The 14,802-nt window shown below is 40.1% G+C and overlaps 1 protein-coding gene across 5 annotated transcripts in view; it reads left to right on the plus strand.

Annotated features, from left to right (window-relative positions):
* PHACTR2 (phosphatase and actin regulator 2) overlaps window positions 1–14,802 on the plus strand; it is a 138,846-nt gene that overhangs the window by 107,618 nt on the left and 16,426 nt on the right. For 4 of the 5 annotated variants that reach the window (XM_027751473.2, XM_027751475.2, XM_027751474.2 and 1 more), the window contains 5 exons: window positions 2,268–2,504; window positions 6,070–6,619; window positions 7,862–8,061; window positions 9,907–10,063; window positions 12,171–12,226. In XM_027751473.2, coding sequence (XP_027607274.2) covers window positions 2,268–2,504; window positions 6,070–6,619; window positions 7,862–8,061; window positions 9,907–10,063; window positions 12,171–12,226 — 1,200 coding nt within the window. The remainder of the gene's footprint in view (window positions 1–2,267; window positions 2,505–6,069; window positions 6,620–7,861; window positions 8,062–9,906; window positions 10,064–12,170; window positions 12,227–14,802) is intronic. The other variant, XM_027751476.2, reaches the window with a different exon arrangement.

The following is a 14,802-nucleotide window of genomic DNA, read 5'->3' on the forward strand; positions in this document are numbered from 1 at the left end:
TTCTTAGTTATTTCTTTAAAGAAAAATCCAAAATTGTCAGATGGTTGTCACTAAGATGTGTGTATTTGCAACTAAGTAAAGCTTTAGCCTTATATTTTGTTGTATTTTTGTACTTTTTTTCCTGAATCAGAAGATAAATTCTGATATACGTTATTTAATCAGTTATTTGTTTTAGTGTAGATTGACTGTATTACTTAAGAATATGGTAGATAGAGTATTACTTTTTACTGGGTTATAATTCTGTTTTTCATATTTTCTCTACTACTATGTCTGGACACAAAACATGGTAATGGTGTACAAGTACACAAGTTTTAAATTTTTTCATATTAGCAGGTAAAATTGCAGCATTCTGGATCCATAAGTAAAAGGTATATCAAAGAATTGTTTACACTTAAAATTATTTTGGATCATCATGTCCTTCGAGATCTTCAAAATACAAAGATGTATCTTCTCTTGCCATGTTTGTTATTAATGGGATTCAAACTTTTAAAATGTCCTGCTTTTTCAGAATTAAATCAGCTTTTCAACTTCAAATGAAGGTAGGTAGAATTTCACAAGGAGACCTTTTTGCTGTAAAAGAAGAGACCAAAATATAACAAATAAGCATGTTTCTTTCTCCATCCAGAGTCTTTCTCTGAAAAACTGAGGGACAGTATAAGAATCTGTGCTTGAAAGAATTTGTTTGAAAGCTGTAAAAGGTCGCTGTGAAATGGTTCTTTCAAAACTTTAGCAAAAACATATTAGTCTATAACAGGCTGGAAATAAAGGAGGAAGACACTGGACAGTTAATGTTAATTCCTTCAGTTCATGAAGAGACATGCAAGTTGCTGCTAATAATGCAGGCAATGCATTGAGTTCGTGTTAACAAGCCTTAAGCTAGAGGTTGGAAAGGCTTTGTTTCTGAGATGAAGAAATGTCTTTGTTGTCCAACACATTATTTGTTTTTCATCTACTAATCTTAAATTTAAAATGTGCTGCTTATCTCTTGGGAATCTTTTACATGGGAAGGAAGAGAGATGGGAATGTCCATTTATTTTGTCTCCTTTCTTCCCCAACCATTTTAGGTTTTAGTAACATACAAATAAATCGCGTATGATTCTGATGGTATGCTCTTGCTTTTATAACATACCTTTTCATAAAGATTTGGGAAGGCTATCTTGAGACTGAATGGGCACAGAATTGGTGTAATTGAATAAATAAAGATTCCCATGTGGGGACACATAGTCTTACAGCCACAATGATTATGTGCAAAATTTTATGTTTGACTATAAATGGCTTACCTACATTACCATTACAGCTGGCATTAGGCATGCATTTTGAAGTGAATTTCCTAGTCATCCCCACTTACCCTTCTTTGGTTTGCAGGGCACATAAACCAGGTTCCTTTTGGATGAAACTAAGCCAAAAGATGCACTCAGGAATTTTTGCTCCCACCACCACCAGTCATGCAATCTACAGAACTAGCCCGAAGACAGTACAGATTCAAGTCTTCTGGAATGCACATTGTGGACATCGAGTCCTGAGTGCTACCTCTTTCACTCTACAGAGCCATTCCTATTGCACAACACAATGTACATAAAGTCCAAATTCCTGTTGACTAATGAACTGTTGATTCTTGAAAGTGCAGTCATATAACAGTACCCAAAGAACTTGCAGGAGAGGAGAGCATTCCCATGCCAAATGATATCCTATCTGATTTAGCTTTATCTGTTTCTGAAGAGTAGAAATACCCTGAAGAAGTTACCCAAAATAAGTTGCTAACAGCAAGCAATCTGCAGTTTAGAAGAATGGGTTGATTCAGGGGAAAATTTCAGCTGCGTAGCCATATTTGAACCCATGGCCGACAGAATGGCCATGTTCACATTCAGATTCACAGGAATCTGAGTTTTATAGCCTGTTGATCTTGGGGTGGGTAGGGTTGGAAAGAAGCCAAGGAAATGTGTTAGAGGAGTAAATGGCATTTCCCGTGTTTAGTTTGCAGCCAGCAATCTGGTTTAGGATAATGGATGTAAGGATGATCCTTGGAGGTCTAGAATAAATGAGGCTGAAAGAAGTTCCAGGTAAATATCTTTTGTGAGAAGGACTTGAACTGAGACAGACCGTATTTTTTTTTCTGAGGTAATACTTCCTTAAGAGGCAGAAGATTAAGTCTCTCCTGATTCCCAAGAGCTCAAGCAGCAAAAGTAGTCACTGTTTTGGGGCTTGCTGTTGAATTTACGTGTTGTATGTCTGTGTCAGTTGGCTTCTGTTCACTTTCTTATCCATAGAGAGCACTACTGGTCACTGCCCAGAAATACCAACATCCCATGCTCCACCACTACCCAAGCCTAAGCCTAAATCTAAAAAAGCTCTACTGCCACCAAAAAATGCCATTGCTGCTTCCACAACCACGAGCCATAAGGGTAATGAAGCACCTCATGCAAAAAAAAAGGGAAAGGGTCCTGCTAAGCAGCCTCCTCTCCCACCGCCCAAGCCAACAGGTCACAGGGCAAATCAAGAAGCTGGTGAGTACTGCCCATGCAGTGCCAGTTATGGTGGGTGCATGTGCATGGGGATGCTTGGCTTGGTCTTATGATATCTCCTGCCTTTGTTATGTTACTAAAGAGCATGCCATGGATGTTTAGCTAGCTTCCCACTGAGCTCTGGTTCTGCTGTCTACAAACACCCCAGACAACCCCAGACAGATCACTGCGCTGTTTAATGAATGTATGCACAACACAAAGCGTATCAGGGACAATATTGAATTTTCAGTTCAAGTGTGAAAGCTGGCAACAAAATGACCCAGAGAACTGCTGAAGAGCAAGTAGGAAAAAAGGTGACTTCTTTGTCACGAGTTGCTCCAAAGTGAAACTACTTTGGTGTTGCTATAACTTTCTGCTGGACATATCAGCTATTCCAATTAATTTGACAATATTACAAGATCACAAAGAGGTAAAGGACAAAACCATTAAGACATCTTAAAAGACTGTTAAGTAGCAGTTGGTTTAGCTCAAAAAAGAAAAGGAAAAATAATTATAACCATTAGAAATGAGCAGGTCTTCCTGAGCTAGCTGATGGCTTGCTGTGATTCTAAATACACACTGGAAATGGAAAATGTCAATCATCAGCCACATCCCACATGTATTTACCATCACACTTTTGAACTAAAAGTTGGCAGTGATGCTAGATTAAATATTATAGGTAGGTGTTCTTAAGGTACTGATCTAGAGTTTGAACGGTTGCAATGTAGACAATAACCAAAATGAAAACATCCAGATGTAATTTGAACACAAGTGGTATTGTGATGAATGGACTCCATATACGCATTGGCAAACTTATACAAGCCTTGTGTTTTCAATCCTCTGTTCGTCTTTGAAAGTCCTTCAGTCCCTCTAGTTTTCTCTGCAAATGTGCTGCTTCATAGCTTGTGCATTTTGGCACGTTTTGTATTTGAAGCATGCAGAAGAGGACTGTTTGAAAACATTGCAAGACTTCTAGAGTTACAATAATAACTTTTCCATAAAATATCCATTAACTTGGTATTAACTGTCCCTTCTACATCAGATGACTACAAGAATAAACATTTTGAAAATCCAGAACTTGCTGCTTTTATTTCACATGCAGCTGGAAAACTCAGCTCTTCCTAAGTGAATGAACAGCAGACCTTTCAGAAATAAAACAATCCATCGCATAAAGCAATGTTTATACAAATGGGTGGTAACAAGCTGTCAGGTATCTGACTTTTTAAATTAAAATGCATACAGATTCCAGATTTGTCTTTTAGTAGCCCTGCTGAAATGTCATGCAATGCTTGAGACCGTACAGATGTAAAATATATCCACATATCCCTTATTCTACTGATAGTTTCTTCCGATATTAAAAATATATTGTGTTCATTCAAAATGGGGCAATACTTAATAAGTATACCTGATTTGGAACAGTATTAGTAGAAGAGGTTTGTCAGATCGCTGTGAAAGTGACCATATGATGCAGCCAGTGATCCAGTCCTGTGAAGGAGAGGAGGAATATGAGTAACAACCTGAGCCATGGCTCTCCTGAGGGCAACACAGTAGGTTTCTAAACTGAAATAGTGGAACTGGGAGAATGGGACTTAAATGCAGGCATGGACATGTGCCAAAAGGCGAATAAAAGCCATGACATTTTTCATTTAATCAAAATTCAAATCTTCTACTTAAAAAGAAGCATGACAGAAAATTGTCAGCCAGCCCAGTCAAAAGCAACAATGGCAATAGCACTTTTGACCCATGTGGAAGCGTAGGAGGGTTTTCAGTGGGAGAAATCTTTCAAGTTTCTGTATCTAATTGCAGGTCCAGAAAGGTTCTGAGAATAATGTAATGGTTTTTACAATGGAAACATCTTTTGACATTTTCCCAGCAACAGTTGTGTGGCTGTATATTTGTATTATGCTGCAGTTTTTAAGTGTAAGCATGTAAATGGTTCTGTTGACCTCCAGCCTGCACTGAAGTGCTTTGCTGGATCAGAACCAGAGCCTTTTCTTGCAACCATCCACTTTCTCAGTAAGGTTTCTGCTAAATAATATGCAGGTTAGAACCAACATCTCTTTCCACTGCAATTATGAACTACTGCCTATACAATTTCTCTGCTTCATTTTGTTTTGCTTGTATGTTAAGTCAGTGATTTGTACCTGATGTGGAAGATTAGTGCAGTATCAGTAGATTCGGGATGCTGCCCTTTACAGTCACCTTGCAGCAGGAAGAGGAGCAGTGATTTGCCTGAACTTTTTATGGATTTTTCCAGATGTACTGAGAGCCTTAAAGCACGCTAAGTGTTTATAAACCATAACACTCAGCTACAAAAGAGAATGGTATAATGTGTCTTTTGAATTACTTTCCATCTTGGAGATTGAGAACAGTCTCACTGTGAAAGCTATTTTTATATCATGAACTTACTATGGCCAGTATCTGTATTTTGATTCTCTCCTAATCTGCCAGGGTTTTGTTTTTATTTAAATGCTTGTAAGTAAAGTAGGCCTTCCAGCAGATTTCTGTTACAGCTTTCTGTTTTACTCAGTAAGCTTAGCTGCAAGGCTGCTGTGTAGCTTTATAATGGTTTCATTTGTTCTCTGGAGGTTAATGCATTTTTACTACTGCAGAAGTGTTTGAGTTGGATGCATTTTGATGAAAAGGACTGAACCATAAGATGGTTGTCATTTTTATTGCTTTTTAAATGAAATTCAGAAGTTTGAAGCTCCCAGCTCAGAGGATGGAATGCACATGAGCAAGTAGGCTAGGTGAAATCTCTTGTGAACTTGGGCATTATACATATATGCTTCAATATGGTAAGTATCACAGGGTTAAACAGCAGCATCACTGGCTAGCTTGTACAGCTAGTGTCAAAACCTTGTTTCACAACATTTTCAATACTGCCCAAGCTGATCACTGGTAAGACAAAGACCTCCAGTACCTACAGGAGGCCTTCAGTGCCTCCTCCCTTCTGAAGGTCATCTGTGCAGAGTGAGATTGGTGGTTTCTGACTCTGTTTTATGGATATATCCAGCTGGACCTGAAAGTACATCGTTTTGCTGTCCCTCTGCTGTTTGCCATTAAGTAGGAGCACACCAGTTGCAATAACATTGTGAAAGGTAATTAATCGATACCCATAACAGTCCTCAGATGTCCATTGAAAAGCATAGGGTTTTCCCGCTGTTCAGACCCAAAATTCATGTGCTAGAAAAGGTCAAGCAGTTTTCTCTGTCAGGGAGCGTTTTTTTTTAAATAGGACACTACACAATTTTGGAATAGGTAGTGGACTTTTTAGATGATGTCCAGGGAAGTTGTAGTGAGCCAGTGCAGACTGCTCGAAACAAACTCTCACTGGTTTGTAAGGCTGATTTTTTCAGCTGTTCATCATTTCAATTTTTCCCACTGCAAAGGTGAAATTGGAACTGCAACATTTACTTATCTCAAGCACTTAGATGAAGGACTGTAGAAGTATCAAATGTAATTTTTTCATTTTTTAAATACCAGCACAAGTCAATCCATGCAGGAAATACACTGCAAAAATCATACAATTGCAAGACTGTAAAATCCTTTTTCTTTTCTTATTTAGCTGGTTCCTCTCATGCAAGAAAACCACCAGACTCCAAGTCCTCTTCATCACCATCTCCTTTGTCTGCATCATCTCACCCCAAAGCCTCTAAGGAGACTTCCAGCAAATTGGGCACATCAGGGACTCCCAGGGGCAAGAAAAAAACCGGGAAACAGTCAACCCCACGAACAGCACCAGATGGGGCTGCTTCTTCCCCCTCAGGTGCCACAGCCAACAGTTTGGAAGTGAAGACAGAAAAAAACAAGGCTGAGCAACCTTCCATAGTAACTTTTGAAATGGAGGACACAGACCAATCGAGCAAGCTTGTCGTCCCCCCTCCTCCCACTGCTGCCCCTCCTCCACCTCCACTTCCACCTCCTTTCCCTGCTGCAGCTGGTCAGCCTGCTGTCTCCTCAGATGCCCAGGATGTGTCAGACAGCTGTGTGGCAGGGCCATGCAGCCCTGGATCAGATACTAAAACTCTTCTCCAGACTGAGCATGGCACAGATGAGAGTCTGAGCAGTACGGCCCTAGGCAGAGGTCCAGATGCTAGTGGAGAAGACACAGAAAGGTAAGACAGTATTGCTGTCCTGGGTGATGGTAAGACCCACAGCCAAGGAAGCCACGTTTCTTTGCAAGGGATGCTGTAGGCACACAGGAATCTCTTCTGTTTCTTCTGCTGACTGGTAATAGTTTGTGTTGCATCCCAGCACAATTTGTTCCTTTCCAGTGCCTTTGAGCCATTCACCTGCAGTACCTCATGTTTCCCCAGAAGGTCATTGCTCACAACCTGCCTCTTACATCATTGTTTGGCTGACACTGCTGTCAGCAGTTCAGCTAGCAGCTGGTGACACTTCTGTTTCTCTCTCATAAAGGCAAACAAGAAATTATGCTGAATTATAAGGGGGTTTACTTTTTTTTTTTTTTTTGTGGATGTCATTAAATATCTCGGTGCTAAAGCTCTAAATTCAATGGCTGAATTTACTTGCACACTTGAAAACGAGAGTTTCAGGCTCCAATTAGTGGGTCTTTGGTCTGTCACTGCCTAGTAGCTTGTATAAATCTCAGGTACTGTAAAAACTAGTCAAGAGAAAGGTCATAATTACACTTTTTCAGCAAAATAGTTGGCAGCAAAATGGAACTGGCTTAATGATTTATCTTTTCCCTGCCTCAAGAACCAGCATCTTTTATATAAACCCGATAGAGTTTAGTCTAGATGCCAGTAGCCTAGAGACCTTCCTTTAAATTCTTGCTGGTACATCTGTGTCAGCATTACATTCCTGTGCTACATCTCCCCTTGCTCTACCCTTCTTTTACACAAAGATTTTCCCAAGGCAAAGGGCAGTCTGCTGCCAATTTCCGTGGTTGTCAGTGATGGTCATGAACATTTTGGACTCAACTGCAGTGAAACTGTATTTACAATAAATAGGGTTAGGCTTCCAGAAAAGGAAGCTTTGCACTCCCATCTGCTCTCCAACTTGCTCCTCTTACCCCCAACTTTATGAACTGGTTTTCTCTCTTTATTATGCACTGTTGGTCCCATCCCACAAGAAATAAAAAACAATTAGGATTTGTCTTTATATAGTCTTTGCAGCACATGATTCCAGATTGTTTGAATCCTTTTTCCTAACATACATACATAGATACATACACACATCTGCATACGTTATAAATGTTTTACATATGTACATTTTTTAGAAAGGTATTAGTTTGAATAACAGAACTTTTCATACTTGCTTATACAATCTGTCTCCCGTTTGTGTTCTGTTCTGCTTGCATTAATGTATCACCGTGTCTGCTTTCAAATTAACAGCTTGGCTATGAAAGGAGACCAAGAAGTGGAGGCTCCAGACCAGGCACACTCTGAACCAGTGGAGGAGGCTGCTGACACTGGTGCCCTTCATGAGAGTGAAAGTAGCAGAGAGAGCCATGGCAGTGACTCAGACTCAGATGGGCCGATACTGTACACAGATGATGATGATGACGATGATGATGAGAATGCAAGCGCTGAAAGTAAGCATCCTGCTTAGCTTCTTAGCTGCAGGCTACCTTTTGCAGATTGTGTTATGTAGCATGCCTGACCCATGCTAGTGTGAAGCAAAGAGAGAGATGACTGCAGGGGCTGGTTTTAGGGGATTTAGTATTTTGCCACTACTGAGAAATGAGTGTCCTGCTTCTCCCAGACAATTGTGATCAGAAACCTGCTGGGGCCTGTGCACGGATGAGAGCAGTGCACAGATGGGAGTAGAGGTGGGAGGAGCAGGTTCAGAAGAATATGAGGGTGGAACAAGGCCTCCATGTTAGGGCATCACAAGCCATTGATTTGGCTCACCTCTGTCACAAATTCCTTGTGTGAGTTACATGTGTGGTGGATGACAGAGGAAGCCCATCAGTTGTCAGCTTCACTGTCTGAAAGTCATTTGTTCCTCTTTGATCAGGATGTTTTAAGCATTGGAGCGACCTTAGCCGACAGAGCAGATCACAGTAGTTTACATCTAAGTTGTAAAATTTCATCTGAGGTCATGACTCTATCATCACCCTAATTGTGCAGAAGCCCTGCAGCTGCTGAAGGGGTTGTCCTACCCCCATTCTCCCTAATCCCTGCTCCTAGCTGTTCTCTCTTCCCTTAGGCCAGCACTCAAATTCATTTTTGCAGCAGTGGCTGTTGTTGAGCTGATTTTCAATATAACTGGTGGTTCCCTGATCCAGCTCACCCAATGGCTGCTCCTTTGCTTGGGCAAAGAGGTGGCAGCAGCAGGCTGTTGGGATGGAGAGGCAGGCAGCCCTACCTCTACTCCCTGCAGGGTGGCCATATGTCAGTATAAAATCACTACTGAACCATTGCTTGAGAGCCTTGCCCACAGGTGTTCCGGAGGAGGTGCTTCTCTGTGCTCAGGGAAGAAGTCCTGAACACCAAAGTGCTGTGTACCAAAGTGGGGTGAGCGAAAATGAACGTGTGTTTTTTATCTTGGCCATTGGTGCGGCAGAAGGTGAAGTGCCAGGTAGCTCAAGAGGCTGAAGTCTTCTGCAGTTCTGTGTTGGGTTTGAATAAAATCCAGTGTGATAGAAACCAAAAATTCATGTATTCAGGCAGCAGCATGATGTCTTATGAGAAGTGAGCTGAGAGCCTGTGGTCTTACCAAACTGCCTTACATGGTGAAAATCTGCCAGCCAGGACATATGTAGGCCACCTTGGTCAGAATGTCAAGACACAAGGGAAAGACTATAAAGGGTGTGAAAAATACCCTTTCTTCCACAGTTGGCTGGAGCTAATGCTGACCAAGCTGCAAGGCCCTTGTCCCTACTGTGTCAGTTTTATGGATAAACAGATTGCTTCAATGTGTTGGGGTTCCTGCCTAGGTTACTTTACAAGCACTCAGAGCACTTCTCTAAGCTGTATTTTTTGTTTTAATTTATAAATAAGTTTAAGATGACAGTGGTAATTGATTGGAAAAAAAAATTGAAAGAATGAGGGAAATGATGATAGAATGAGACTAAACCATTTAAGGCTGAAGAAAGAGCAGCAGGTTGCTAAATATACTAAGTAGATAAATAAGCCAATCTGTAATGTATTAGACTTCAAAGACACTTAAGTGTAGATTTGTCATTTTTATCCTATCGCTTCACAGATGACAAGTGATGTTTGTATCAATTTGGCTGGAAGCTTTTTCCTCCAAGCCTTTTAGCTTTTTATTTTTGAGAACTGAGCTAAAATTTTTCTTTTGATGTTAATTAAAATTCCTCTTCTGCATGTGGGAACAAGGTCGCTTTGGGGAGGTATTAAAGTTTTTACTCAGAGTTTGCGTCTGTAACCTAAGCATAAATGAACTAAATCTACCCTACTCTTCCTTTCCTCAGGCTCTTTGGCAAGTAAAATCCGTCGTAGGGATACTCTTGCTATCAAACTTGGCAACAGACCATCTAAGAAAGAATTAGAGGACAAAAACATCTTGCAGCGTACATCTGAAGAGGAAAGGCAGGAAATCAGACATCAGATTGGAACGAAGCTAGTGAGGTATCAGTCTCAGGGTAAATGTGATTTGACTGGGTGGAGGTGGAGGAAGAGAATTAAGAACACTGGGTTCATGTTTTAAATGCAGCCCAATATGCACTGCAGGATCTTTGTGGTATAACTGTCTGGAAAACAGTAGCTTTATTTCTCACAAAACTTTAAAATGTCAATAATTCATTTTTTGTCCTGCAAGGAACAAATGTGAGAGGTTCTGGGTTTTTGGGTTGTTGGGTTAAAAAAAAGGAAAGAAGAAGAGGGTAACAATGAGTCCACAATAATCAGTGCTATGGTTCAGGTTTTTTCTCAAGTTGGTTGGCAGGAACTTTCACTTGTATGTACACCCATCCCAGACAGAGTCATAGTTCCTGACATACAGAGCATGCCTGTGCATGTTTGTCCCTTCTGACTCTCCCTATCCTCCTGCTCTCTAATTCCTTCATTATTCATGTGTTGGTTCCAGCAAAAGAAGTGGAAGGAGGCTGACTTTGCAGGTCAGTGTCTGTTGTTTTACTGTGCCCACCTCTGAGGCATGCCTTTCTCATGCTGTTAAACTGCTATGGGATATATGTTACTTTCTCTTTCTAGACCTGAGAACATTGCATGAAAATATTTCACTTGCCTTTTTACAAGCTTTTTTTTTTTAAATCTTCATGTCTCTGAGAATAGACTACAGCATGTCTGTATTTTGCCAGATCTGTCCTTGTTTCTCTTGGGCTCAGAAATGTTGTCCAGACAGATCTGGAGGATGTCTTGTGTTGGTTGGACATTTACAGATATAGGATAGTCCAGTTGGTACTGCTCCAGTACAGAGTAAAGCAGCTCTGCATTAACATTTAGAAGCTGAGTTTGTGTGTGAACTGGGAGGCTGGATAAGGCACCTATTTAATTACTTAACAGTAAGAGTGATACATCTATTGTGTAGAGCCTGAGGGTCACTTTTCTTTTGCTAATAAAGTGGTGTGGTTGTTATCACCACTTTCCTAACCAAATCCCAGCTCTGGTGATCACATCCTGCTTGTCAGTGCTCCCTCGGGGGCTAGAACTGCAGAAGCTGCTTTGGTTCCTCCCCTGATCTCCTTGCACAGGGACATGGTGGGTTCTGCTGGAGAGCTGACATGCTCCCCATACAGCTCTGCTTTGGTGGCAGGAGACAATGTCTGTGTGTGTCAGGGCTGTGCTCATACCCAAAATCACAATGAAGTTTGACACCAAGTTCCTTAAAAATTCCCAGCGTGGTGATCAACACTTGGCAGCATCAAGGTCTAGGTGGGAAATCTCTTTCCACAGCTCAGCCAGGGTCAGGGTCTGCCATTCTTTTGGGACACATCTGGAAGTCCAGGCATGATTTGAATTGGATGAGTTTAACGAGGCTGAAGACAGTTCGTAGTGAACTGTGTGAGTGTTGCTGGACAGAGGAGCACCTATCTTTGACAAATCTGCAAAATAAGTTTTACTGCTGGAATTTTTCATGCTCATTTTCTCAACTGAGCAAGTGAACTTGTTTAGTAAACATAGAGACAACATCAACCATGTTCTTTACTATACAAACCAGAAAATTAAAATCTCAATTTGTTTTTTTTGTAAGGGCAGTTGTTATATATAGGTAACTAAATAAAATTAAGTTTCAGTTAAAGCTCCCAACTGTACTGTACGTACAATTCAGTGACAAATGAACAGCTTATGGGTTTTGTTGTTGTTTCTTCTTTTTAAAAAGTAATAAGATTTGCATTTGGAATATCTGATAATAGTCTTACAATTGCACTACTTATCATAAAGATGGTGCTTGGGAACAAAAGAAGATTTATGAATTCTTTCATAAAATTACACCTGTGAGGAATTTTAATTTGTGGTGCAATTTCTGTAGTATTATTCACTTATCAGTTATTTATGTGTTCAAGTGGCAGCAGTACCTCTTTTAAAACAAACAGCCACTCGCTACTATGGTTACATGTGCAGTTATTATAACTGTCTGGAAATTACCTGTGCTGGCAAAGAACAGCACAGCCATATGAGAAATACCTTTTGACATTACAAAATGTGTTCTGTATTACAAATTGGAATTTATTATTTGAATCTGGTTTTAAATCAGTCATTTACTTTGTTCTCACAGGAGACTTAGCCAGAGGCCTACAACTGAAGAGCTAGAGCAAAGAAATATCCTGAAGCGTAAGTATTTTATTCAGGCTTCAGCTAGTATTTACTTAGGAAATGAGCATGTGTTGGATTCATATGGAAGCCCGTAATTATTGCTGCAGTATTAGATCCATAACCAGAGAGAAATTATGTTCTAGAAAATAATGTGTCAACACTAGATTTATTTATCTAACCTGTAACTGTAGCCATGAAAAGAGCGTATATTCAATATGCCAAATTTTGCTTGTCACAATCCCACTTCTTGAAGGTGGTCCCAAAAGACCAGGAATGATTTAGATGCCCCTTAGAAGTAGTTCTAGGCTAGTTGACTTTCCACCTAATTTTTATGAGGAGGAGGAGAGAATATCAGATGTAGGAGGCAAAGGTGGGATGTAAGGGCAGAGGTTGGAAAGAGGAGTAGAAAGAGGTAAGGCAAAGTGTTCAGAGGAAAGACAATAGGTATGTGCCGAGTACTTCAGCATGCTTGCCTTCATATTCACTTTTGACATAAATGTCTTCTGTACTGAAACCTTCATGAGACATTCTCACCAAATATCTTCCCATTTATTAAATCCTTCCTCAATATCCCTGCTGAAAAAAAAGTCTTTAATTCAAATAGTCAAGGGCAGAGGAATGAAGTACATTAGGTATTTATCCTCTATTCCTATTTCCCATTTACTTATGTTGGTTTTGTTCTTAGGCTGGCAAACTCTTCAGAACAGGAAGTTTTTGTCTTCCTTTATGAATCTTTCCATAATATGGGTGTTACCTAAACACATAGTGTAGCAGTTGCCATGCCCAGCTCCATCTAGCCCTGTATTCATTCTACAGGAGTAGCTAGTATTTGATGGTTAAGTAGAAGAAATAAATGAAGAAAACGCACATGCAAGTCTTTCACACATACCAAAAAAATCAAAAAATTCATCTATTCTTAGGACATGAGAACTTTTCACACCTCATGAAAGAGAAGGAATAATGCTGTTATTTCCAACAATCATTCAGAAGAGTTGTGCAACCCTGATGTGCAGCATGGTAATGGAGGAAAAGAAAATGGGCTGTTTGCCTGACAACATCCATGGACTGATGACTCTCTCACTTTTTCAAGCCAGCAAATCAGAGGAGTCAGCAATTATTGGCTTTCAGGCAACCATCCATGCTAATAAAATCTTACTGCTGTTGTACAAGCTCTCAGATGCCAAATAGCTCCATGTCTTATTGAAGAGAGAAGCTACAGTTCATGTGTGCACAAAAAAGGGGTCATGAGACTCCTATCCAGCACCTAATGTGAATAGACTTCCTAAAACTGCAATTTCTGAACCTATAGATTGCGTAGATAAATAAAGATAAAATTTGAAATATAAATATTTTTTTATATCACAGATTGCTCATGCTGGACTATGTGAGAAAGGTAATTCCAAAACATCTTTGGTGGGCCAAGATATGGCCACTGAGCTGGGAGTACCAGCTGGGCTCCCTTATTGCCCTTTCGGTCTCGTTTATCTTGAGATAGCTAACCTAGTAGCGAACCTGCAATGTATTTAATATCACTTTTGCCGGTGTTTTTTCTATTCACTGATTTTGCAATAAGTAGCTCAAGACTTGAAAGCAGTTAATAGATTTCTTCTCCTGTTTCTACTTGTTTACTTTAAGCTTTTGGCAGTGTACCAAGCATTACACTCAGTGCCTCCCGCTGTCCTCCCCTGCTGCTGCCGAGGGGCTGTCTTAAATAGGCAAGGGAGAGCAAAAAATACAGGCTGGGGAGCAGAATGGTAAATCACAAAAAGTCACAGAGTCCCTGGCAAGCACGTGGAGAATCCAAAACTGCTTTTTGCTCATCTCTGAGATACAAAATTTCAAGTTGAAAATGATCTGTAAAAAGCAAAGTGAACCAAAGCAAGCCAGGATTTGTGGTGACAGTCTGACTCAGAGCCCTTTCAGGGTGCAAGTTCTCTCTCAGCCCTAAGGCACTCATATTTTAAATCAAAATTATTGCATTCCCTTCCCATGGATCATTTGAAAATGTTTACATGTCTTAAATGCCTTTGTTGGTGTAGTCAGCTTTTGTGAGTAAGGTGGGATTTCTTTCATAAAGTTTCCTTCTTCCTCTTTTTTAAGCAGTGGATGGGGAGGAGGGATTATATTATTGCATGTATATAAATTGCAGCTAAGGGGAAGTATTGTTTTGAGTAATATTTATCATAGACTTTGAGGTTACATTAAGCGGTAAAGGTCCAAATGTTTACTTCAGAATAAGTTCAGCTCAAATCCTCTAAGAGGTTAAAAAAAATCCGTATTTTTTTCTCTTTTTTTTGTATATCCAGTTAGTGAGGAAGTCTGTTTTGCAAGAAGTTTTGTTTTGATAATATCACCAGATAAACCAGTTACTGAAAATCCTGTTTCCGTATGATCGCAAGGCATTGCAGGCGGATTTCTATAAAAACTGTTTGAATAAAACTATCCAGACTTCTGAGACTTCCCATACTAAAACAAAGTTATGATAACTCAAGAGTCCACTTGAAGGAATACATAAAGCCCTGTGTTTTTTATAAAGACAGGTTTCTTGTGTACTGGCTTTGAACCAACAGTATTTATAGTACTGCAGTATGGCA

This window comes from Pipra filicauda, unplaced genomic scaffold (assembly GCF_003945595.2).
Source record: "Pipra filicauda isolate LSUMZ 115617 unplaced genomic scaffold, ASM394559v2 scaffold55_size4083901_pilon, whole genome shotgun sequence".
Taxonomy (NCBI): domain Eukaryota; kingdom Metazoa; phylum Chordata; class Aves; order Passeriformes; family Pipridae; genus Pipra; species Pipra filicauda.